Source organism: Nothobranchius furzeri, chromosome 11 (assembly GCF_043380555.1).
Source record: "Nothobranchius furzeri strain GRZ-AD chromosome 11, NfurGRZ-RIMD1, whole genome shotgun sequence".
Taxonomy (NCBI): Eukaryota; Metazoa; Chordata; class Actinopteri; order Cyprinodontiformes; family Nothobranchiidae; genus Nothobranchius; species Nothobranchius furzeri.
This window is the reverse complement of record NC_091751.1, coordinates 49,079,696-49,106,287: the sequence shown is the minus strand read 5'-3', so window position 1 is coordinate 49,106,287 and position 26,592 is coordinate 49,079,696. Positions and strand designations below refer to the sequence as shown.

At 41.0% G+C, this 26,592-nt stretch overlaps 1 protein-coding gene across 3 annotated transcripts in view; it reads right to left on the bottom strand.

Moving 5' to 3' along the window:
- rock1 (Rho-associated, coiled-coil containing protein kinase 1) overlaps positions 1-26,592 on the bottom strand; it is a 61,433-nt gene that overhangs the window by 33,232 nt on the left and 1,609 nt on the right. For all 3 annotated transcript variants that reach the window (XM_054741353.2, XM_054741348.2, XM_054741358.2), the window contains exons 2-5: positions 10,348-10,429; positions 2,511-2,611; positions 2,273-2,410; positions 2,008-2,183 (exon numbers count right to left, since the gene is read on the bottom strand). In XM_054741353.2, the coding sequence (XP_054597328.1) occupies positions 2,008-2,183; positions 2,273-2,410; positions 2,511-2,611; positions 10,348-10,429 (497 nt within the window). The remainder of the gene's footprint in view (positions 1-2,007; positions 2,184-2,272; positions 2,411-2,510; positions 2,612-10,347; positions 10,430-26,592) is intronic.

Sequence of the window (26,592 nt, the reverse complement as noted above, 5' to 3'; positions counted from 1 at the left end):
ACCTTCACACACACTCAAGCACAAACATTCACACACATCCACACACACCTGCTCACAGTAAACTCCAGACACATTTGATGACGCACGTTTGCTTTGAGAAGAGAAAGGTTTTTGGTAAGTTTTCAGTCTTTTGATTCAGTTCGTGTTGGACAACGAGAGAGAACAGACCTGAAAACCAAAGGGGGGGCAGAGCCGGCTGGCTCGTTCTTTCCCCCCTTTCACGCTGTTTCTGCCAAGCCAGGCAGAATAGCTGAATCGCAACTTCTAACGCAGACTCATTACTGAGTCTTTTGATTTCTGAGTGAATTAACTTAAGAAAGCGCGTCGACAAAACGCTTTACCATCAACGTGTACCGAGGGCAACTCTGGACCGGGTCCGCTCGACACCTCGTCTCCTGTCAGCCGTCGGTGTCATCCGGATGAACCACAACATCCTCCACGGCCCGGATCCGAAAGAGGGTCCACAAGAATTCGGTGAGACAGAACACGGTGTTTAGCGTTTTGATGCATCTTTTCCAACTAAAAGCCTAAGTTTATTCAAACCATCACTTTTCACTCAGACACCTGTTTCTTCCTGAAGCAAAATCAGATGCACGCATCCATCCCATCTCATATCACTCTCACCATCACAACATTCCCAATCTTCATAAATTCATCAGAAGGTCTATTTGAGCCAGAACAGCATATCAACTGTTAAAGAGATTGTCCCACAAAGTTACCAATGTTGATTGCATTTCCTGTTTGTCAATTTCGAAATCATTAGTTTAATTTGAAGAATTAAAACTTTTAAACGTCAAACTGGTTTCCTCATTGAACTGAAACACAGACACTCAGATATTATCGGCAGTTTATGGATGAAAACAACCTTTGAGTCTTCTGAACAATATAAAATTTGGTTATTGATTTATTAAAATTAATATTCCGAATTAATACGTAGCATGGTTTCTCTTTCATAAAAGAGCATAAATCCATAACGCTACATTTAATGGCGAGCCAGCCAGTTACACAACAAAACCCTAATCAGGTAGTCTCAAATCCAGATCCCTGCTCTCCTGGACTGTAAACACTAACACCCCATCTCTCTGTGTAGCTAGCAGGGAGTTGAATCTCCACAATTCTGAACAAGTGATTTCTTATCTAGTCTGCATTTTAAATGAAACCTAGAACCCAAAAATGGATTTTTGCCTGCAAGGTGGCTTGGGTATCTGGTCTGGATTCCTTCTGGACGCCTCCCTGGTGAGGTTATCCGGGCATGTCCAACTGGGAGGAGGCCCAAGGGAAGACCCAGGACATACCAGAGGGAATATGTCTCTCGGCTGGCCAGGGAACGCCTTGAGATTCCCCAGAGGTCCTGGCCCAGGTAGCTAGGGAGAGGGAAGTCTAGGCCTCTCGGCTTAGGCTGCTGCCCCACGACCCGATTCCGGATAAGCGGCTGAAAATGGATGAATGGATGGATGCCTGTGAGAGGAACAGGATCCCTGTCCAGTCTTGTTACAGAAGAGCTTAATCTGCAGAAATGGTTGGACTTTATCTTCAGGAGCTCTCAAAAACTGAGCCAGAATGTGACTGTGATTTCACAGACTACTTGTTAAACCACCGCAAGTACCAGAGAGGGTTTTCAGATGAAATACTTCATCATACTGGTGCCCTTCTAATGTTAAAACTACCCTGTGGATAGGCCAGAGCTATAAGTACAATCAAAAAGCTAACTGCTAACCACTAGCTGGATTCTAAAGTTTGGCAGGTGATGTGTCAGGGACAGACTGGGACAATAATTCATGCCGGGAACCTGCTACCATTTCATTTCAGCCACCTTTTCTGCGTCTGAGTGTTGGGTTTCATCGAATCGAAGCATCTAACTTCCTGGTTGAAGTAATGGCTCACGAAAAAAATGCATATTTTGGAAAAAACGATGTCTCACTAGTGCCAACAGTAATTTTGTTTTGTCATATACTGTGCCTACATTTGCTCTGGAAAGTGTAAAATAAGGTCGATGCTGCCTTTCACCTGTGAATGAAGCCCATAGAGTGGATCCCATCCAGAGCCAGCACCACCTCAGCGGTGTAGAAGCGGGCCCACTTCTCTGGGACGTCAAAGTTGCTCATTAGGTTAACCAAGTCTCCACCAGGCATGTATTCCATCACCATGTAGAGGTAGCGGTCATCTTGGAATGCAAAAAAGAGCTACAAAATGAAAAAGAAAAATCACTGTCCACATTATGTTAAAGCAAAAAAATGACAAGTATTTTAGGAGTTTTGTCATCACATCATACCTGAACCACCCAAGAACTGTTGGCAAAAGCCATGATGTCTCTCTCTTCCCAGAAGAAAGCAGAGTCTGACCTTTTGATCATCTCAAACTTGCTCAGAAGCTTCATAGCGTACACCTTTCTCGTGGCTTTGTGTCTAACCTGAAAAACAAAAAGGATGTGAGAAGTGACTCAGGTCTTCACCTGCAGTTCTGTGTGTGTGTGTGTGTGTGTGTGTGTTATATCGGACTCGAATACTTACCAACTGAACCTCTCCAAATGCACCTCTTCCAATAACTTTAACCACTTCGTAGTCTTCTGCTTTCATTCGCAGATCTCGGATTTTTTTAATGGATTCCTCATCTGGGGAAAAAATTAAAAATCCATCAAACACAATGACAAACACGACTACATATCATATTTTAAAGAGAAAGCGTTTCATTAAAACAATAAAATACCTTTTTAGAGAAATGTGATGTTTAACATTTTGAACAGAAACTAAACTGGTGGCAAACAAACCAGAAAAAGCTGTTGGTGTTTCGGGGAAATTTGTTGCCTGTTGCCAGTTGGCCTCAACCCAAAGTAATAATTCTAGCTCCCCTAGGATAGATACTCCCCACTCAAAAGCCTAATTTGGTCATGACTGTACTTAGAGATAATTTTGAATTCACATGGGCCATGACTGGTACCAAGATGCAGGGAAAAGTGGTTTCAAAAGGGCATTTAAGTTCAAATAGTCTAAAAATTAAGTCGTGGGCTTTTAGAATAGATGTCCGATTTCTCCATGTTCACTTTAAGTTTTACAGATTGTTAGCTTAAATTGATTATTTAAAACTGTGGAAACAGCATTTTGTGTAGTTGCCTGCTATATGTGAACATCTAGGATAATTACAATACCTCCCTCCAGTAATACAGAAAAGAAATCAGTAGATTTTTTCTTTGGAGTGAAACTGAAAGAACGCAGAGTCGCCGCCAACTAATCAGCCTCACATCTACATGCTTTTCTAAAATTTCAGATCAAACTTTGAGATCTTTCTGTCATTGCCGCCACAAAAACATTAAAAAGGAGGAGGAACACTGCTCTGAGCTAAACAAAAAGCACAACAGTCAATATTTGATATCTGATAGCTATTTTAAATAAATTGTGGTATGATTGGATGTGAAGTCAAAAAGGCCTGCTGCTATGAGAGCCACATATTCCCAGAATGAATATACAGAAGACAAATATTCCTGTTGACTATTATAGTAATTTTGTTTATCTGCTGGTAGGGCTGGGTGATATGGTCTCAATAGAGAGCCTAAGTCATGCCCTTCTACTTCGTCCCCGGAAGAACGAAAAAATTAATGCAAGTCAACGGGGCTAAAAACGCTATTTTCTAATTCCGCTAGTTTTGTGCCATGGATTTCACATATGATGTCCGTGAATTTTAAAGAAGCATTTTGATATCAAGAAAGCGCTTATTTTCCAACGGGGGAAATTATATTTTAGGTTTTGTATGAAAGTCCAGGACTACAAATGTGCTTCACAAAAGTGACGGCATCGAACCAGACACGGAGAAAACTGAGGGAAAAGGGCTGTAAGTTCATCAAACGTCCCACAGGAGGAAAGAACCACCATAAATCTGGTCATTTGGTAAGCAGCAGCTACTTTGGGGAGAGGAGATTATGTGGTGGCATCACATAAGCGGCGTGCCAATTTCTGGTGTGTAGTCATGCTAATTAAAAACTTTTACAAGCTAATAAATCTCAAAGTACATGACTGGCGTGGTTGAAACACCCATAATTACTTTTCAATTAAATTACAGTACAACACATGTGTCGGACACAAGCATTTTTATGTGGCCCGCAAGATAAATACAAAAAATATATTAAAACTGACCTGCTGGTAGGGCTGCTCGATTATGGCAAAAATAATAATCACGATTATGGTGACTGAAATTGAGATCACGATTATATAGGACGATTTTTCAATTTATGTTGATTTTATTTGTTTTTATTCAGTCATAAAATTGCTCAGGGCACAATCAGGACAAAAATAAGAAACAAGATGATCACTAAAAGAACTCCTGATTCCCAGGATAAAAAGACTAATATACTTATAGCTCATAGTCTATGACCCAAGGGTTATAGACCTTGGTTTAACTCATTTAAGTCTAACCAGTACAGACCCAAATACCAATATCTTGCAAATACTGACAGCAAGAATTATACAGTGGCATTTATAACAAATACATGCAAATAAATTGATGTTCACAAAATGTTGCATAACATGTATTGAATCGTGTCAAGGTGCTGTAGGAGCGTGCACTAGCACCGTGTCCTCAGAGAGATTAGTTATTATTTATCAGCGTGAGGAACTTATTTCTACCTTATTTATAAACTATTTATTTACAAGTCCACAAGTTAATGTAATAATTGTCCCAACCACAGCTGCACCCCCCACCCCCCAACCCGGTCTCACAGCAATCGGGCAAGCTGCACGTGTGTTTAGCACGCCGCACGTGCACATTTAGCTGTTTTTAGCAGCTCAGGAGTCCGCAGGTGCGGTGTGTGTGTCACTCACTCTGGTTAATCCAACAGGGAGCCGGCTCTGAGAGACGTTTCTGTAGCGACCAACACATCACTACATCATTCCCTTTCCTAATGTCCTGAAGAATGGTCCGGAGCGCACGCGGAGTGTTTAGCTAACCTGCAGGAAATGTCGACGACAGTTATCCAGAAAGTAGCTAAGGGTTACCAGAGATGTTTCTGAGGTGTTCACTAGGTACTTGTAAGTTAAAAAGTCAAGAAGGGGGTCTGAGAAGCTGCTAGAAATAGCGTCAAAGTCGCTAAGTTGGCAACACTGTGGAGGAGCGCTTCATTTGCAACTCAGGGCAACGCAAGCGGGAGGAGCAAATAATCGGCTTGTTTTGTTTTTTATAATCGTTCAAAACTCAGATCGTAATCGTGATTAAAATTCGATTAATTGAGCAGCCCTACCTGCTGGCCGATTTTACCGCAAAGACAACAACTCCCATGATGCTTTGCGGCGTTAGCGCGGAGCCGAAGTGCCCCCTCCTTTGTGTTTTTTCCAGAGTCTGCTGCCGGTGTCTGCAGCTCCGCTGTCTCAGACAAACTAAACACTCCTCTCACTCAGCGCCGAGTTTACTCAGCTATATGCCGACGTTGAAGCACAGAAACGGAGATTTTAACCTCTCAGTAATGTGTTTGCGACTGAAAGAGAAAGTTATCTAAGTAACTTCCAGACAGAGCTGATATAACTCCAGCGAGTAGCGACACGCTCAAATCAGAATGACTCTGTGGCTGCTGTAGTTTTTATTTTTCCTCCCCGACACACAACAACGTGGTCAAGCTGCTCAGACGCTCTCCATGTTCAGTAGCACAAACCTATGTGAGCACCTGTTGTCATCTAATGTTGTCATTATTATGATGAAGATGAACAAAACAACAGGAGTCTCCTCAGCTCAGAGCTCCTCAACCCCATGATGCAGGTATCTGGCTGGAACAGGTGAGCATCACAGTCAATCAATGGAGCAAACTGAGCTTTAAATATTTAGGTTTTATGCTCTTTTTCTGCTCCAAAACATGAAAGTTAACAGGTGAGATACTGCAATTTCATTTAAGATAAAATTATATTTTTATTTCGTTGTTGGCCCGTGAGAAAAGATTTAACCTGCATTAAACAAGAACTGGAAAGGCTGCAGATAGATGAATAGAATAGAAAATCCCTTTATTGTTCCTCAGTGGGGAAAGCTAGATGTCACAGCAGCGATGACACTTATTACAGGAGAAAAAAGGAGAATAAAAAATAAGTAAAATGAATTAACAACAAGAAAACATAAATCCTGAATATTTTAAAAATGCTGAATATACCATAAGTAATAAATGTAAAGCTTAATAAACCACACGTTTATTTTTCATTGCCGCCGTTTATTGCCATTCAGAACGCTCTCTCCTTCCACCATCCCACCTCTCACAGGGCCTCGTGATTGAACAAAAAACAAATCTAGCGATAAAACAAGAAATGAGAAACTCCCTGAAAATATGCATTTACAGTGAGTTAACAATCTCACTCTTTCTTAAACAAAATTTTTTTTTTTCATTTTTAAAACATTTTGCTTAAACATAGTCATACAAACTGTAACATCAAAACAAAGGAATATTTTACAAGTGAATATGCGTACATAGTAGGGCTGCACGATATTAGGAAAACCTGCGATATTCGATAACAGTGCTTAATACTGCGATATCGATATTACTCATGATAAATGAACAAATACTAAAGTATGCAGTGTTGATGTCGTCTGGCGTGTGACGTCTGCTCTGGGTTCAAAGCAAACAAAAACTAATGCATGAATTCCATTACAACATAACATTTTTATTTAAAAAAATGTAGCTGCACCTGCTACTGTATTAGCAGCAAAACAACAAACTGCATGCATGCGGTTTCTCAGTGACTTTAAAACATCACCTCCACCATAAAACTTTTTCTGATGCTCCAAATACAGAAAAACATCCCTTACCAGGTTTTTTTGAATAAATAAAACTATCAGAAAATGAGTTTAAATGTTAAATAATAGTTAACATCATTTAAATGCAACAGCAAATTCTCTCATTGCTACTGAGCATTTTCTCCACTTATGTGGTTATGATATAAGGCTGTTGCTGCAACTGGAAAGTGAACTGTGCTGGGCCAAACTAGGAGAATATTAAGATTTTTTGAGGGAAAGAGAAAAACAATTGTCTACCTTTCAGAAGAGGAACTGGCAAAAAAAACTACATGGAAAATATGTGAAAACGTTTGTTTTTAACCCCAAATTGAATAAGTTTACCTAGATCTTAAAAAGCAGCTCAGATGATGAAACTGCAACTGATTCTGATAACAAGCTAACAAATTGAACAAGCTCCTCTAAGATAACCAGCTAGCAGAGCTTCTGACTGACAGTTTATGTGCAGCAGCAAATCAACTATCCTGATTAACAAGGTTATAAAAGCTCATAAATGAAAAATCACTTTGATGTGTGGGGAAACTTTTCCAGGCCCTCTTTAGCAGGGTGGGACTGGGAGTAGAGTGCTGTAGCCTTTTAGCTGGAAGCTAACCGGAGCCTGGGGCTAACATCACCACCCGGTGGAACACTAGCGACATGAAGGTGGGTTGGTTGACCGGCACGTGTGGGAGTCAGCCCGGTAAAAATGATTAACGACACCGAGCTGACTCATGTTCACGTTTGAAAGCAGCGCTGATTCCAGAAACCTCAGCACAAAGTGCGTTCGTTGCTCTGAGCCAGCATGACGAACAAGGGAACGGCGCCGCTAACTCGGTTCGGTTGTTGCTTTCCATCCTAAGGGTCTACGTAGGGGGCGGGCGTATTATGTGAACGGACCCATCTGGTTGGCCGCATATCAGAAGGGCTGCATTTGATTGGTCAAATAATACTTTCGTGTAAAAAACAGAGCTGGTTTACAAAAAGTTGATGTATGACACGGATGGAAATGTTTGGTTCAAACATTTATCGCCGTTTTTGACGTGTTTTGCGATGGGCCTATCGCACGTCCTGTTATCGCGATGACAATTTTCGATACATTGTGCAGCCCTACTTAAATGCAACAGCAAATTCTCTCATTGCTACTGAACATTTTCTCCACTTATGTGGTTATGATATAAGGCTGTTGCTGCAACTGGAATGTGATCTGTGCTGGGCCAAACCAGGAGAAAATTTATTAAGATTTTTTGAGGGAAAGAGAAAAACAATTGTCTACCTTTCAGAAGAGGAACTGGCAAAAAACTACATGGAAAATATGTGAAAACGTTTGTTTTTAACCCCAAATTGAACAAGTTTAATTTGATCTTAAAAAGCAGCTCAGATGATGAAACTGCAACAATGATTCTGATAACAAGCTAACAAATTAAATCTTCTCCTCCTAAGATAACCGGCTAGCAGAGCTTCTGACTGACAGTTTATGTGCAGCAGCAAATCAACTATCCTCATTAACAAGGTAATAAAATCTCATAAAGGAAAAATCACTTTGATGTGTGGGGGAACTTTTCCGGCCCTCTTTAGCAGGGTGGGACTGGGAGGAGAGTGCTGTAGCCTTTTAGCTGGAAGCTAACCGGAGCCTGGGGCTAACATCACCACCCGGTGGAACACTAGCGACATGAAGGTGGGTTGGTTCACCGGCACGTGTCGGAGTCAGCCCGGTTATTATCAGTTGCTTAACGACACCGAGCGGACTCACGTTCACGTTTGAAAGCAGCGCTGATTCCAGAAACCTCAGCACAAAGTGCGTTCGTTGCTCTGAGCCAGCATGACGAACAAGGGAACAGCGCCGCTAACTCAGTTCGGGTGTTGTGTTCCAGCCATCCTAAGGGTCTACGTAGGGGGCGGGCGTATTACGTAAACGGACCCATCTGATTGGCCACATATCAGAAGGGCTACATTTGATTGGTCAAATAATACTTCCGCGTAAAAAACAGAGCTGGTTTACAAAAGTTGATGTATGGCACGGATGGAAACGTTTGAACCAAACATTTATCGCCGTTTTTTGACGTGCTTTGCGATGGGCCTATCGCACGTCCTGTTATCCCGATGACGATAATTTTTCGGTATATTGTGCAGCCCTAGTTAAGATCCTCTGCGGATATCTCTAAAGCAGTCTCTCTGGCTCGTCCTTTGAGCCCCAGCGCTACCGCATCGCTTGTTTCTTCTTTTCCAGATCCGTAACAAGTCTCCACATACTAACTTCATTTTTCCAGCATTCGTACGGCCTGGTTTTGTGGAGTTTAGGTGAAATTCTATAGTTGAAAACCATCCTCTGCTACCATGTGAAGCTTAATAAACCACACATTTATTTTTCTGTGTGTTTATTGCCATTCAGAACTCTCTCTCCTTCCGCCTTCCCGCCTCTCACAGGGCCTCGCGATAGAACAAAAAACAAATCTCGCGATAAAACAAGAAACGAGAAACTCCCTGAAATATATAATTTACAGTGAGTTAAAAATAAATACCACTGATGCGTTTTATTTAAAATTGACTTGCTCATGTGTAATTTGTTTTTTCCGTATTCAGTGTTAATGAAAAAATAAGTTTGTTTCCAAATTAAAAGGTTCAAAATTGCATATATGTTGATAAAGAAAATGTGCAAATTTGCTGTCACTTTTTCAAAAAATATTAAGTTAGGCCCGCCACTTCGTCCCAGATTTTCATTTCGGCCCAGTGTGATTTGGAGTTTGACACCCCTGCAGTACAACATGTGTGATCCAGGGCTTAAGGCTTAGCAGATTAGAAAATAGCGTTTTCATCCCCATTGACTTGCATCTATTTTTTTGTTTTTCCAGGGACCTATGAGCTGACCGGAATATTATGATATATGAGGACTTCACCTCGATAATGATAAACGGACGATAACTACAGATATGCGCAAAAACAAAAGTTGTCCACTAGATGGGGCGTTGAGTCAATTTTTAGGTGATTTGGTACAGCCTTTAAAAGGGACTTGAATGTTGCCAACCTACACACATCTTTTCCTTTTTTTATTATTATCAAATTTATTGACATGGGATAAATTATCTCAATAAGAGTCAGAAATTTTGATAACGAGAAATTTTCCGATTATTGCCCAGCCCAACCTACTGATCAATTTGTTGATTAAAAAAGTGTTCAAGTGCAATACAAACCCCTGCCCCACCTCAAAACTACTGGATTTTTATAAAACACATTATGGGTTGCACTCTGTGGCAAAACAGGCATTTCCTAGACATCTTGATAATCAGGGAGTTCTTTTTGATTCTATTTAAATAACACAGGTTTAAAGCCTTGGATTGATATTTGTGTTCTGTTTACATTACAGCTGAAAAAAGAAGCTAACCTTAAAATGAATCATGTGGGTCACCAGCCGTTTATGAAAGCCCTTTTGTTCGGGACAATAAGCAGCAGACACCTATTGTGTCCAAGCATACATGGTGATGGTGACCCAAAAACAGCCTTTCTTTCTGATCCTGGACCTAAATGGCCTATATGCAGCAGAGGTATCAAACACAAATGGGACATCCACATTAAAATACCTCCTCAAGAGGGGAATGAATGATGTAATGTACTCACATCTATTCAAGAAGTTGTCAATGCTCTTGTTTTTCCTCAGGGCAGGGAAGCTAAGGTCATGCACCAGAGCATCCAAGCCATCCTGAAAGAAGGAAAACCGGGTTAACAAGTAGAAAGCAAAACTTCACAAATCAATTAAAAAAACTGCATGAGCCAAAAAGCACTCGGACAGGCTGTGGGACTCTTTGGAACAGCTTAGCTGAAAAATCACAATAATCATGTTTGGGGTTTTATTCTACAGCAACAACACATTTAACTGGCGCAGAATGCTTTTTTCTCCAGGAGGGAGGAATAATACAAATATAAAACACTGTTCATATACAGATTTTGCTTGTTGTCTACCAACCAGGTGATAGGACAGGATGATATAGAAAAAAAGCATATCAATAAAATAAATTCTAATTGATCGACATCAATAATGATAGATTATTTAAAAAAATGTATAGAAAATGTATTGTAAGTGCAGCCCAGGCCGCATCATTTGGAATGGTAGGATGTCCAAGGAAAGGCCCACCTTTCTTGCCTCTGGATGGCTGAAAGGGCCCTCCTACGATTGGCTATTTCATGCAACAACAACCAGTCATCCTCGCTATAGGGCTTTTATGTCTGCTGCCAGATCTTGGAGTTTTGTGAAGAAAATGTGAAATTAGTGCTATAAAAAACATTCAGTCCTGTTTTGCAACATATCAGTTTCAGTTTGCTTCATAAAAGAACCTGAAAAACAGCAAATGTGTACTTTATAATCAGCATTTTATAAATCTTGTTGCATTTACCACATTGTTTTCATCTGTTGGCTGTTATCTTATTATTATAGGCTCTCATGTCTTCACTTTCATATGTTAAGGTTGTTAGGACACATCTACCATCCTTTGTTTAAATGTGTATCATCCATTCATCGTCTGAACCCGCTTTGTCCATGTAGGGTCGGGGGGCGCCGGTGCCTATCTCCAACTGTCAATGGGAAATCAGGCAGGGTACACCCTGGACAGAGAGCCAGTCCATTGCAGGGCAACACAGAGACACACAGGACAAACAATCATCCACACACACACACACACACCTAAGGGCAATTTAGACAGACCAATCAACCTAACAGTCATGTTTTTGGACTGTGGGAGAAAGCAGGAGTGCCCGGAGAGAACCCACGCATGCACAGGGAGAACATGCAAACTCCATGCAGAAAGATCCCTGGCTGGGAAGCGAACCCAGGACCTTCTTGCTGCAAGGCAACAGCTCTAACCACTGCACAGCCCTAAATGTGTATCATTTCATCAAAAATTATTTCAAAGCTGATTATGATTTAGACCTATTTTCACCAGTTTTCATTATTCTATAAGAGAAACAGACCTGCTGCACACAGCAGACAAAATATGGCAGTTTTATTATATTTCATACCCAGGTAAAGCAAATATATGTTTATTCTATGTACTCTGCTTTAATAAAAAAAAAATCTCAACGCTTTAGAGCCAACATCTATAATTGAAGTTCAACAGTGTGATAATTGCAACAAGATTTATTATAGGTTCACGTTTTACGGTTTTCTGTTTTTTTTATATATATAAATTAACAGATAAAAACTATTTTGTAAAACATGTCAGAATGGTTATTAAAGCACTAATCTCAGTTTCTTCCCAAAACAGAAGTTCTGTTGGTGGCAGGAGGACAGCCTGCACTTAGCGAGGGAAGACGGTTTAATGCTTAATGAAATAGCCAACCATAGGAGAAAAAATTCAAACATATTATAGACACTTTTTTTATCGTGCCACACATCTATCAATCGATATTGTTACTGAATTATCGTTCAACCTTACCAGGTGACATATTGAAATTAAAAAATTTCAAAGCATGGTGTCCATTTATGAATCAATGCATTAAAATGAGCACATGGCTGAGCTGATATTCCACGCATCTTTGGTGGTTTTATAAAAATCAGCTGCATCAATCTAACAAAACAGATGAAAATGTTTCTATTTACTGCAATGCTCAAAAGATTGGTGCTACCATAATGTTTTCGGTTAATTAAAGCATTCTGCTTTTAAAGCTAAAAGAGGAAACAATTTTTATCACAATTTCTCGTTTGCATTTGGTCTTTAAAGTCTGTCAGCTGTGCAACTCAAATGCATTTGTGGCCAGTAAGCAACTAGAAAAGCTTTTCTCAGGAGTTTTGGGGCAACATTTATGAAATTTTGAATTAATTTTCAACCACAAGAATGTGGTTCTTAAGAGACCTCCAAACATCCTAGTAGACCTTTTTCACAGTAGGACATTTTAACGTTTTACATATGATATATCTGGCAACTTTAAGGTACAACACGGAATTACTTGTTTTTGTCGAATGTCAGAGTATTACTTAGGGTAGAATTTAAATGTTTTACTCTTTACTTTGTAAAATAAGCTGAACCATCTCAGAACTTGTGCAGTTCAGTGAAATGTCACAACCATATTTATTTTCTGAACAAACAGTGATGACAACTGGTGAATCAGCGGCTCAGTCAAAAAGACAAATCCTCTTAAGTAACGCTGTGGTCTCGGCTCAAAGAGTGGAGGTCAAGGCCACACCCCTTCATGTGAGACATAACACCAACAAGTGCCCTGCAGGAAGGGTGGAAATGAGGAAAAGACAGGTAGGTGGGGCAAAGGGAGAACTGGGAGGTGGAGAGGGGCTGGTCAAAAGAACAAAGGCAACTTAAGACAGACTGGAGCAACATAAAGAGAATTAATGAGTGGGAATGTTGGTTTGGACACCCAAATACAAACCAGTTTCCAGGAACCAACGTAAAAAAATATATATATATGTATATATATATATATATATATATATTGTTTTTTTTTTTTTTTGCACAAGACGAACCAAACTAGGAGGAAAAAGGGACCTTTCTGTTCACACGGTAGCCAGCCTACACTAGGGAAGTACTGGGTCTTTTGAGACCTAAATCACAAGGCTCTGAGAGCAGCTCTGCACGTTTGCATAACTTCCTGCCACAGAGAACTCTGGACAGCCACAGTAACATTCCTTTGCAGGATCGCACATGTCAAGAGAGCTATTTTAGGTATGTAGCTGAGCAAGTTCTCAACAAAAAGTTAAGGAAAGGAGAGAAAGTCCATCCAGAATATAAATTCACTAAGTGGAACTTCTTTTTCTGTCAACACCAATCTTAAACTTGATGTCAGAATGGCAGAGGGAGTGGAGATCTGGTGAGTATGAAGCCAGCTGGCCCAATAGGACAAATGAAGGGACAAAACAAAGAGACATTGGAGTACACAACATTTGAAGTGAAACATCAACATGAAGAAAAAACTACAGTAAGCAAGCAGAAAATTCTGTTTTCTGCCGAGTCAAGTTCACAATAAATTGAAACGTAAATAAGCAGCAAATATAGTGATATCCTGACATACCTTTGCTGTACAATTTACATATTTTCATATTTAATTTATTTTGTCTCAAACAACGGTGTTAACACATTTCTGCAAAAACCTTCAATATGCTTAAATTAATAGTTACTAGATGTTTGAAAAAGGTAAAAATGTCAGAAAATGGTGCCTTACTCATATAGGTAAACGTTTAACTGATGGATCTGTTCATAAAGAAGGCAAAAGCAAACAAAAAGGTGTGTCTGTGTGGGAAGTAACAAGCCGTGTGTAGCTTTACAGTAAAGGAAGGTGATAGTACAGTACAAATATTACAAACAAATATCTGAATAAGCTGTCAGATTCTTGCAAATCATAGTTGAACATGAACATGTACCAGTATTGTTCCTATGTTGTCACAGATCCAAACATAGAATTTTGAATTATATACCTAAATTAAATCAAATGCAACATAAAGAATACTTCCAAATATTGTGTAAGAGGGCGAAAAAAGATGGTGGGGGAGGATGCCGGTCAGACCAGGCAGGCCCAAACGTACTGCGAGGGTCTGCTGGGAACGTCTGGCAGTCTCCTGTCAGAAGGAGCTTCAATTCCGACCTCCGACAGAACTTCCAAAATGTTCCAGGGGAGGTGGGGGACATTGAGTCTGAATGGACCCTGTTCCGTGCCTCCATTGTTGAGGCGGCCGACCGGAGCTGTGGTCGCAGGATCGTCGGTGCCTGTCGTGGTGGCAACCCCTGAACCCGCTGGTGGACACCGGCGGTTAGGGATACTGTCAAGCTGAAGAAAGACCCCTATCAGGTCTTTTTGGCCTGTGGGACTCCAGAGGCAGCTGACGGGTACCGGCAGTCCAAGCGGAATGCGGCTCGGGTGGTCGCCAAGGCAAAAACCCAGGCATGGGAGGAGTTCAGTGAGACCATAGAGTAGGGTTGTCATGGTGTGAAAATTTAACCTCACGGTTATTTGACCAAAATTATCACAGTTTTCGGTATTATCGCTGTATTTTTTTTAAACGTGTTACATTTTCAGACAACTAAATAAACCCTGTATATCAGGAAAATATTATCCTCAGTTTGTGTCTAAATTTTGCCTAAAATTTGTTATTTTGTAATTATGTTGTTTATTTGTTAACATTTTCCCCTTTAGTCTTTAAAATACCAATATTTGCCCATAACTTCTTATTTTTTGTCTGTTTGATGTCATCATTTTAAAAATATTAGATCAGATGATACTCAATACTCAAGTAGCCTTCTAATCAGATACCGTATTTTCCGGACTATAAGCCGCTACTTTTTCCCCAAGCTTTGAACCATGTGGCTTATAATGAGTTGCGGCTTTACTGAAGATTTTCCTTTACCTGCCAGGGGGCGCTTTAGCAGAAAGTGAAACAGGTGGAAGTCAAAAGTGGAAATCGAAGAAAGTGCTCATTTTAATTTAGCACATGCAAGCAGTTGGCACGACGAAGAATTTTTTTCAAATCCATACCCCCTCATCATGGAAACTATACGTATGAGTTCATATGATGCCACATTTAAGTTGAAGGCCATCGATCTGGCAGTAAAGGAGGGAAACAGTGCTGCCGCACGTACGCCTGGCATGAATGAATCCATGGTTCAGCGCTGGAGACGGCAGCGGGAAGAACTTATTCAAGCCAGCTTCACCCCGGGATGATGACAGCAACACTGACATCGCCACAGAAAAGGTATGTGACAAAGCTCTTCTGAGGCTGTTCATCTCCGACACTGAAGAAGATGACTTCAGTGGTTTCAGTGCGCAGGAGGATGATGAATAAACTAATCAATAACTTTTCTGTTTTGTTTGATACTGATCAGTTCAGTTACGTTCAGTTAAACTACATTTTCAATTCAGGAGATATCCCGTGGATATCTGCGGCTTTTAGCCCGGTGCGGCTAATTGAGTACAGTTCCATATTTTTTTAAAAACTTAGTAGGTGCAGCTTATATTGAGGTGCGCTCTATAGTCAGGAAATTATGGTACCTTTTTTACCCTTACTTGAGTAATAAACCCTATGTCAGGAAAATATTGTCCCCGGTTTGTGTCCTTCCAGTGAGCTTTGCAGATTTGGGAAAATGTCACCAGGCAGTAATCATTGTTAAATTCATAATTATTCTCAGAGAGAGACTAACTCTCATCTGCCCCTGGGAGCCCCATAATGCATAGCGTCATTTCAATATGTGGGTGTCCACTAAACAGTTTATATGCAGGTTGCGGGTGCTGCGGGTGCTTTATATAGCGACTCGTTGCATTCTCCCTCAACCCAAATCCTCGGATCACGCATTTTAGCTAAAACGCTAACGTTAGCTTGCCTTGAGTTGACTGTAGAGTTGTGGGTGATGGTCACGCAGATGTGTCATGAGATTTGAAGCATTGTTGCCTTTCACAGACACTTTTTCCTGCACGTGCTGCAATCAGGATAGCCGTCTTCTATCAACTGTCCTTTGGCATTCTTCAAATACCTAATTTCCGGACTATAGAGCGCACCTCAATATAAGCCGCACTGGGCTAAAAGCTGCAGATATTTACTGAATTGAAAATGTAGTTTAACTGAACGTAACTGAACTGATCAGTATCAAACAAAACAGAAAAGTTATCGATTAGTTTATTCATCATCCTCCTGCGCACTGAAACCACTAAAGTCATCTTCTTCTTCAGTGTCGAAGTTGAATAGCCTCAAAAGTGCTTCGTCACATACCTTTTCTGTGGCGATGTCAGTGTCGCTCTCCGTGTTGCGGTTATCCCGGAGTGAAGTTGGACAGTAAGTCGGGCTCGTTCCCAGTGAGAGTGTGACTCTGCCAAGGCTGCCCTTTGTCACCGATTCTGTTCATAACCTTTATGGACAGGATTTCTAGACACAGCCAAGGTGTGGAGGGCATCCGTTTTGGTGGCCTGAGGATCAGGTCTCTGCTTTTTGCAGATGATGTGGTCCTGTTGGCTTCATCAGAACGTGATCTTCAGCTTTCGCTGGAGCGGTTCGCAGCCGAGTGTGAAGCAGCTGGGATGAGAATAAGCTCCTCTAAATCTGTGACCATGGTCTTGATTCGGAAAAGGGTAGAATGCCTTCTCCGGGTCAGGGATGAGGTCCTGCCCCAATTGGAGGAACTTAAGTATCTCAGGGTCTTGTTCACGAGTGAGGGAAAACTGGAGCGTGAGATCGATAGGCGGATTGGTGCTGCATCTGCAGTGATGCGGGCCTTATACCGGTCTGTCATGGTGAAGAGAGAACTGAGTCAGAAGGCGAAGCTCTCGATTTACTGGTCGATCTATGTTCCTACCCTCACCTATGGTCATGAGCTTTGGGTAGTGACCGAAAGAACGAGATTGTGGATACAAGCGGCCGAAATGAGTTTTCTCCGAAGAGTGGCTGGGCTCTCCCTTAAAGACAGGGTGAGAAGCTCGGTCATTCAGGAGGGACTTGGAGTAGACCCGCTGCTCCTCCACATTGAGGAGCCAGTTGAGGTGGCTCAGGCATCTGGCCAGGATGCATCCTGGACGCCTCCCTGGTGTGGTTTTCCGGGCACGTCCAACTAGGAGGAGACCTAAAGGTAGACCCAGGACACGGTGGAGGGACTATGTCTCTCATCCGGCCAGGGAACGCCTAGGGATTCCCCCAGAGGAGCTGGCCCAAGTGGCTGGGGTAAAGGAAGTCTGGGCCTCTCGCCTTAGGCTACTGCCCCCGTGACCCGACTCCAGATATGCGGTGGGCGGGTGGGCGGACGGATGGATGGAGGGCAAAAAAAGTTAAAAAGGACTAAAAAGATTTGTAATGAAATGTTTCTTGACTTTGTTGCGTTGACTAAACCAGTTTACGTGAAATACATTCAAAAGGCATGGCTTGTAATAATGGTTTTGAACAATGAACACTTGTTTAATCAACATACATTTGCAGTGGTCACTAGAAGGAATGAATGCCTTGTACTTGGGAGGGGTGGGCTTCCTGATATTTGGACATCTTGCCTTGCATTGGCTAATATCAATGAGACTCTACCAATAACTCTGTGTACTCTGCAGCTATGTTGATGTTTCATCTTCACAAATAACACAAGCCTGAAGTAGCTTCTACCGTGTGGTGGAATTGCTGCTTTTTCCTGGATGCTAAACCAACAATAGCCTTCCCCATTGCGAGTCAAGTTTAGGAAATCCACAAGATTAGGAGAGTAGGCAGTTTTAACTTGCTTTCAGCACCCCCTAGTGTCCATTTAGTAAAACCGTAAGCAAAACCTATTTACTTGCTGTGCGTTCGTCTTTTTAGCACCTTAATCTACAGCTGAAATGTTCCCCAGGCTTCATTGGTGTCTACATGAGCAGTTCATCACCTAATTAAACACATCAGTTGTGTTCATAATCTAAAACATGCAGGAAACATGTTGGAAGCAGACTCCAGCACCAGGTATGTAAGCTCAATTGTTTTAAGTCTAACAGACCGGACTGGCACTCCGAATTTGAAAGTTGTATTCTGGCCACAGGGGGCAATAGGGGTTTGAGTGAAATTTCATTAATCCTGTAAAGGTTCATTTTAGCACATACTGGCATAAGAAAATACGGCTGAAATTCCAGCGCCACACCTATGAAATTAACTCCCCACACACACAGACGCATGGAAGGGAAGCCCTTCGAGCGCAATGACCCCCTCTCCCCGCTCTCACGGAAAAACACATGGCAGCGAAATTGTCCGTGCTCACAACCCCCTCCTCCCACAGACAACGCATGGCAGCTAAATGGGCTGCGCGCTTATTCCATCTGATCTCAAAGACTCTTCATCACAGAGGGTGTTGATGATTGTTCTTTAAAAAAAAGGATGGCACATCTTTAAAGAAGCATAAATGGGAACCGAGCAGCTTGTTATTGTGTTGTAGTACCTGGTCAAAATTAGAACAAATACACAAAATTCTGAGTAAGTTTGATGCAGCAGGTATCAGTGGAGACTGTGTTGTTGTGTTCAGACCCTACAGAAGGGAGGAGCTGGGTGTCTGTGTGCACCAACAGAAAGGTGACTCTTTTGGGGGCAATATCTCCATAGTGAGTATTTTTGCATCACTTGGTTATAAGTTTAGACTTTTCAAACTATTACTCCAACAGAAATTAGTTAGAGGTGTTGCGCAGTTAAAAATCTCAAATGAGCTAAAAAGGTAAACAAGATTTAGAGTCCACAGAGCTCTAATGGGTCAATCTAAAAAAAAAAAAGGAATGAAGAATATCTAACGAAAGCTAGCGTTTTCCCTGCTGATTCTACATAAAACCGAGTGGCACTTCTGAGATGACTAAATATGAAAAAATCACTAGATTAAAAGAAATGTGCTGCCCAGGGGGAAAAAACAGTATAGCTCAACAAAGCAGTCGTTTAGTGGTTGACATTACATACAGTAATTATTTCTTCTACTTCTCAAGCTTTAGGAGGGGGGAAAAGCACACAAGCTCTTTTCCAGACATTAAAGTCTGAGTTAAAATTTCCTAGTGTGACTCAGAAACATCATCCCTTACTGCATGCCAGCATGAGGCAAGTGAACTGGCCCAAGTCGAGCCCAACTTCTCACTTCCTTCACTGCTACCTCGTCCACATAATATGCTTCCCACATGTGAACAATCGCAAAGTCTGCTGAGCAAATAAAAAGGCAGTTCCACTCGTCTTCTGTGCTTATGTAAACACATGCATGTTCATACAAACCAACCACGTCACTCAGGACATGAAATACCACATCAATTCCTCCCTGCTAGCTCTCAGGCAGTTTGACAGGAACTAATATTTAGGTGTGCAGTGATCGTTGGGTGTGTTCTACTGGGCACTAGGAAGCATTGCACCCAGTTTGTTGTAATTTTTCACTTTGTCTGAACTGGTTTATCAATCTCCTGCTGCACATAATGCTTTCTGACAGAAAATGTCACTCACCTAGAAAAGACCACATAAATAACTACTGGATTAATGGTTGTGACAGTGAACCAAGCAGTAGCAAAACTGGGGCATTTCATTTTCTTATGAGGACCAAGTGAGCAGGAACCACTGTCACAAATGCTCCCATGTGAAATCTTAAATGACTTACTAAGCCTTGACATATCAAAGAAAATGCTGCTTGCCAGTTTTATGGTTTTTCTGCATCATGCAAACAAATAATCACTGCACATAAATATCAAATAAATTTAAACCAGGACAAAGAAGAAAATAAGATGGAATTACAAATTGGATCATTTTCTCATTCATTTCTGAATGTAATCTTTCAGTTGAAGAAATGCAGGGCTGCAAAAACCTAATTCAAAGGTTGTTTTTATTACTAAATATTTCAGGAGTGCAGTTTACAACTGAGGACCAATAGCTGCAGATCAAATGCTGACCATTACTTCAGATCATCTCCAAACCAGTTGGATGACACTATTTAAAATCTAACAATCTCAAACCAATGAATCTAGATTTAATAGCCGTTAACTATTCTGTTCCATTTACAAATATTTAGTTTCATTCATTTTCACATTGCATCAGGATTCTTTTATGTTTCCTGTTGCTGCCACATATGTCCATGTCAGCTGTCATGCTGTTGCAATCACTGCACAGCCTGACCAGGTCAGTTGGAAATTCCACTTAGCACAATCAGCTGCACTTATATTTGGATCACACCCATATTCTCCTCATTAGGTGATACTGTTCCCATCTTTGTCTTATGAATGTCTGCTTTACTTTTGATAAAGCTATATTTTGCTCTTAGGTAACTTTCTTAGAGTTTGAAAAGACTTCAATAACTAAACATACTAAAATGGCAGCAATGTACCCGACTTTCATGTGTTTGTGCATTAGGAGGTGAGCGGCCAAAATATCATCAGTTTGTGGCACTTGTCATTAGGGATGGGTACCTTTGACATTTGAATCGATCCGGTACTAATTCCCGGTACCTACGAATCGATACCAGTACTTAACGGTACCAATTTTCGATACTTTTGAGTGTTTATTATTTTAATTCTCTTTTATAATTAAATATATATTTTTCTCAATATATAACAATATTTGATATACATCACGATAAATAACATTCAACTGTTTGTATTTTAACATCATCCTTGGAGTTTTATAAGCTGATAATTAAACTGAAGCAAACATCTTTACTGTGAACTAAATTTACTGTGTATCTTCATTCCTTTTGCCGTCCTTTTTCCATTTGATTTTTCCTATTCGGAAGTTAGAATTTCTGAGGAGAAAGCGAACGCACCATTAGCTGATAACAATGGTAGCAATGGAAGCTAACATACCAAGCTAACGTTATCTTAAACAGTTTATTTAGCTGCTGGAGCAGATTAAAATGATGATGCCTCACACTTAGATCGTCACTGGTTTCGTCTTCACCCGTCACATTTAGCAAAGTGAAGCCAAACTTTAGAGCGCGTTCATGTTCTTCTAGTCGGGAATTCAGAGGTCCGAGGAGAAAGCAAACGCACCATTAGCGAAACGGAAGCTAACATATCAAGCTAATTTTATTTACCTACCGGAGCAGATTAAGATGAGGATGTCTCACTTAGATCGTTGTCGCTGGTTTCATCATCACCCAGTTACCCATCACATTTAGTGAAGTGGACCCAAGCTTTAGCCTGCGTTCTTTCTACCATGCTGCTCTGTTTACAACTGGTTCGCAGCGAGCGACGACATAAAGCTCTTGCGCATGCGCAGCTGTCTTGGCAAGTTCTCGTTATGATGGACGGGTACCGAAACGAGGCACCGTTTTAAATGACGTGAATCAGTGCTCGATCGGTACTATGGAATTCGGTCGGTACCTTAAAAAGTACCGAATTCGGTACCCATCCCTACTTGTCATGGACAGAAATAGCGGAAATCTAAATGTTCTAAACAGCATAAAAACGCTGTTTTAAACAGTGAAAAATATAGCAGGGTTTTTCAAATTTGCGTGGCGGCTGACTCCAGCTAATTTTGTGCCACCCCAGCCTGATTTCACTCTGCCCCCAGCTATATGGATGTTATTCTAACTGCAGTTAGCGCTGTATCAGCAGTGGTGCACCAAAAAGCGCTAAAACCGCTGCAGAAAATGAAGATCAAAAATAGCTTTTCTTACTAGTTGGTACATATCTATGGTTGGTGCTATGGACGTCCTGATTTTCCCCCAGGCTCTTCCATATCAGAGCAGGGCTGTACAGTGCACCGAAAAAAATGTATGTGCGTGTCTATTTTTAATCGTACCACTGGTGCAACATCTTTTAATTACTATTTTCCCCAGAGCTTTATTGAACAAAAGTAAGTTACGTGTAAGAAAAATGCATTTGACTGGCGCACAGTGTGGTAATCTGGATGCAGTAGAGGAAAATAAAGGAACTAGCAAAGGCACAAAGGCAGAACCGGTCCAAAGTTTGGGATCAAAAGTACAGCTACACGCAGATTGGCTAATGCTAAAGCTAAGGGGCTCGACACACTGGAAGCGACAAACGCGCTCAGCGAAATATGTCGCTGTTATTACCCGATGGGCTCGACACACGGGAGGCGACATTGCCTCTCCTCCATTCATTTTCAATGAGACATGCGCGACAAAGCGATAATCGCGGGTCTCCTTCCTACTAAGCGAAACGCGAAAAACGTGCGTGTGAAATTTTGCGCTTGTGCACGTGTCGTGCACAGGCGACCCAGCGACGCGATCCCAGAAAGTTGAAATATTTTCAACTTTTCATCGCGGTCGCTCGGAAAATGACCAATCAACGGAGATTTCATTCAGACAGTGACCAATGGGCGGACAGGATGCTCCGTACATCTCCGAACAAGCATGGAGGAGAAGTTGATTATTGTTATGTTTTATATAGTAAAATCAGAAGTAAGATTTCACATAACTCTAGCAGCACCTTATGAAACATCATATCTACCATTTTTTTTAAACTCTGAACTGCTTAAATAACCTTAATTACCTCCAACCTGACAGCCAAACAAAACAATGGAAGTTTCGATTTCGCCAAGGAACAGAACGAGTAGGCGGCTTTGCCGCTGGCCACTGCTGCGGGTCGCCTCCCGTGTGTCAGGTAATAAAAGCAACAGCGACGAATTTCTCTGATAGCAGTTGTTTGTCGCCTCCTGTGTGTCGAGCCCCTGACACACGGGAGGCGATCCGCGGCAGTGGCAAAGAATAAACTCTACAAGCAGATGAAAAGTCCCCACCATCCTGTTTATCCTGCATCTTGCAGCGCTATGGATCAGAACCGCAGCAGATATGAGTTAGCCTAGTGAACTAGACCAAATTCTTGCTTTGCAAAGTTTGGTCTAGGCACGCTCCATTGGAACTTCTGCAGTTCCTACCAGGACTCTGGCTAGCCAATCACAGCTCTCTAGAGGGGTTCCAAACACATAAAGAGCTGTGATTGGTCCATAATGGTGGGCCAATCATAGTGCTCTATCTGCTTAGTGAACAAATCACAGAGCTTTATCCGCTTTGTGGGCCAATCAGGGCACTCTATATGCCTGGTGGGTGGGATGATGCAACAGAGTTAAACAAGAGTATGTCACATTCTTTGTCCAGTGGAATGCGGAGATCATTTGAAAGACAACGGTAGAACTCGCCCCACAACCGAGAGCCGTCAATGGAGCATGGCCAGACTAAATAATACATTTATTTAGTCTGGCTTGCCAGGCTAGATATGAGTCACATTACTGCTACAAGTCTGCTCCACACACAGGAGCAGGAAGTACGGCAAGTTGTTGTAGTATATAATTCACAAACGCTTCCATCTTTGAGCATAATTTAAACTGGATTATTGTCAACCCGTACATAATAAACAAGCCACCATCACACTGTTACATGCCACCATCACACTGTTAGCAGCAGATATTAAATGTTATTACCATTTCCAATACAAATGCATGTTAATGAAATGCATAATATTTTACTGGATATATTTATGTGTTATTTTGACCAAGACGAGTGTTATTAATACAAACCTAAAATGTCACTGAAATGTAGGTAAAATATTAAAAAATATTTTTAACTATAAATATCAAATGGGAAAACGGGAACTAAACACCAATCTAATGCATATTATTGAGCCTTTTATAATAAGAGTCTGTTATTTCAGCCTGATAATGTTGTTTTATTTAAAAAAAATTTTTTGCAGCAAACCACTTTTCACTTGAAATGTTGTCAAATGGAATATTCAATTAATCAACAAAAGCTTAGATTAGAACACTTAACAAAAAAATATTTTGCCTTTAAAAAAGTGAGGCAGTTGAATGCACAGAGTATGCATGTGCTGGCACTTGGTCAGGATAGTACCAACTCTGCCTCAATTTGAGCCAGGAAAAACCCTGTATTAGAAGCTCATCCGATGCTTTTCGGGTATAAATGAATGTGTTTTTACAAAAAGCATCAAATAACTGACTGAAAACACCCTAGGGCAGTGGTTCCCAGCTTGAGTCAATATTTAAAAGCAGTGTCTTAATATTTTATTGAGAATTGACATAAAAATGTTTACTATATTTATTTTGTGTGGTGCAAACCCTGACTGCTAGGTGGCAGCAGTTTTTACCACTTTCACTCTGATCAACAAAATTTTGCGATAACACTTGTTTCACTTGAGACATCTGGCCCAATTAAGTTCTGTCAAAAAAATCTGAAATATTGTCTGGGTTTTACTATTGTAAGATTATGTATCGTCTAGTTTGTACTGTGATATTCATCACTCATATTGCTAGATTCTTACCAATAAACAACTCAAATATAAAAATTGTATATAGATATATTATTATTATTGAAGCCCAAATCACACCCATCTGCTTCCAGACTATGGGTCCCCAGAAGAACAAAGAAATTAATGCAAGTAAATGGAGCTAAAAACGCTATTTTTTTATTCCGTTTGTTTTGTGCCATGGAGTCCATATATGATGTCCATGAATTTTAAAGACGCATTTTGATGCCAAGTACAAACTTATCTTTGAATGGGGAGAAACGTTATTTTAGGTGTTATGTGAAAATAAGTCCAGGACTTCAAATGCACATCACCAAATTGACATCAAACCAGACACAAAGAAAAGCAGAGGAAAAATATCTAAGTTCAGCAAACTTCATATCCTTCTTTCAGGAGGGAAGAACCACCATAAATCTTGCCATTTGGTAAGTAGCAGCTACACCAGGGTAGAGGAGATTCTGTGGTGATGTTAAAACGTGCTGATGTCTGATTTGTAGTCATGTTAGTTACAAACTTTTACAAGCTGATAAATCTCAAAGTACATGACTGGCGTGGTTGAAACCCACATCATTATTTTTCATTATAAATTGAAGTACATTTGTGCGATCCAGCCAAAGCAGATTAGAAAATAGCTCTTTTAGCCCTGTTGACTTGCTTTCATTTTCTCGTTGTTCCGAGGACCCATTGCCCCCTCTATACCCACACTACACACATTTACGCTGTTATGGGATTATTACAACCGAGACTACTACCATTACTGTCATATGACCAAACAATTCCACAATCATCATCACACCCCCTGGCAGCGAGAGGCTTTTCTGATCAGGAAACGGCTAGCAGTGAATGAGTCAAGTACAAAGACAATAAAAAAAAATTTTATCTGTATTGTACAGGCTAATTGTGTTCTTCACACCACAGATCAGGCAGATAAGGCTAATTTCAAGTCCAATTGAGCTACATTTCTAACAACAAGTGGCAGGAAGAGAAAGGTAGCCAAGTAAAGACTTACTTTGTGCATTCTGATGAAAACTATTACAGCCACTTGGCCACTTTATGAGTTGAACGTCCTGATTCACAGCCCTCAGAAACACGAGTCTTTACTCTTCAATTCACATAATTTTGGTTTATGGCAAGAAAGCAGAGCCCACACCCAACTGCCTCAGGGCTGCCTGCCTGTTCTCAACTCCCTCCAGACATGCAGAACGGGCTTTGGGACACGCAGGGAACTCCAGGCTGGTCAAAGACAAGAAGTTACTTGATTAGCGTGGAATTTTATTAAGCTGTGGGTGGAGTAGCATGGTGGCAGAAAGAGCCGGAGCAAAATGCCACCATTCATTGATCAGGAGAGATTGCAGGAAGGGGAGAGAAAAAAAAGATAAACAATCCCCTTGTGTGCGGCTGGGAGTAGGAACAGTTGCCACAGGTTTCTGCTAATAAACATGCCAAGCGTGTGGACTTTTAGGGGAGTTTAATAGCCTCTTTCTGCTAATTTGATGGGAGGTCACAGAAACTAAGCGTGTTTCCGTTTCAAAAGGCTTCTAGCTACAGCAACTTATTCATAACACAAACACTACGACCAGGGCACGTGGTGTTAAGACAAACCACATTCTCAAACAAATTACTACAATTGTATTTTTTATTAGAAATAAATAATTCGTACTACTCCAACTTTCATTTTAGCATTTAAACAATAATTTATAGCATGCTTGAATCCTAAAACTAAGATCCTGTAGTCAAAGACCTTTATTTTAATTTTAAAGCACCCACCAGTAACTAATCACACCAAACACAACAGCCCCTGGGAGTCATGTCGAGCTGAAACCTTGTGAAAACACGTAGTCCAACAATTTCTCAAATAATTGTGATAAACAACCCTCTGACACATGAACATTATCTTGGCATCCACTCCACAGTGAGTGCCCAAGACTGAAGTAATATAAATCAATAGAGGAACTTCCAGAGTGTTAACCCTCCCACTGTCCTAATGAGTGTGACCCCGCGAGGAGGAAAGTTGACCATTGAGCAGGGTTGATGGTTTATCCCTTTGGTCCATGTGGCAGGGGTGAGTAGTGAGAACCACCTCACCCCTGCCACGTGGACCTCAAGGGATAAACCATCAATCCTGTTCAATGGTCAACTTTCCTCACGGGGTCACCCATAAAGACAGTGGGAGGGTTAAGCATGTGGCAAAAGCATCCTTCCATC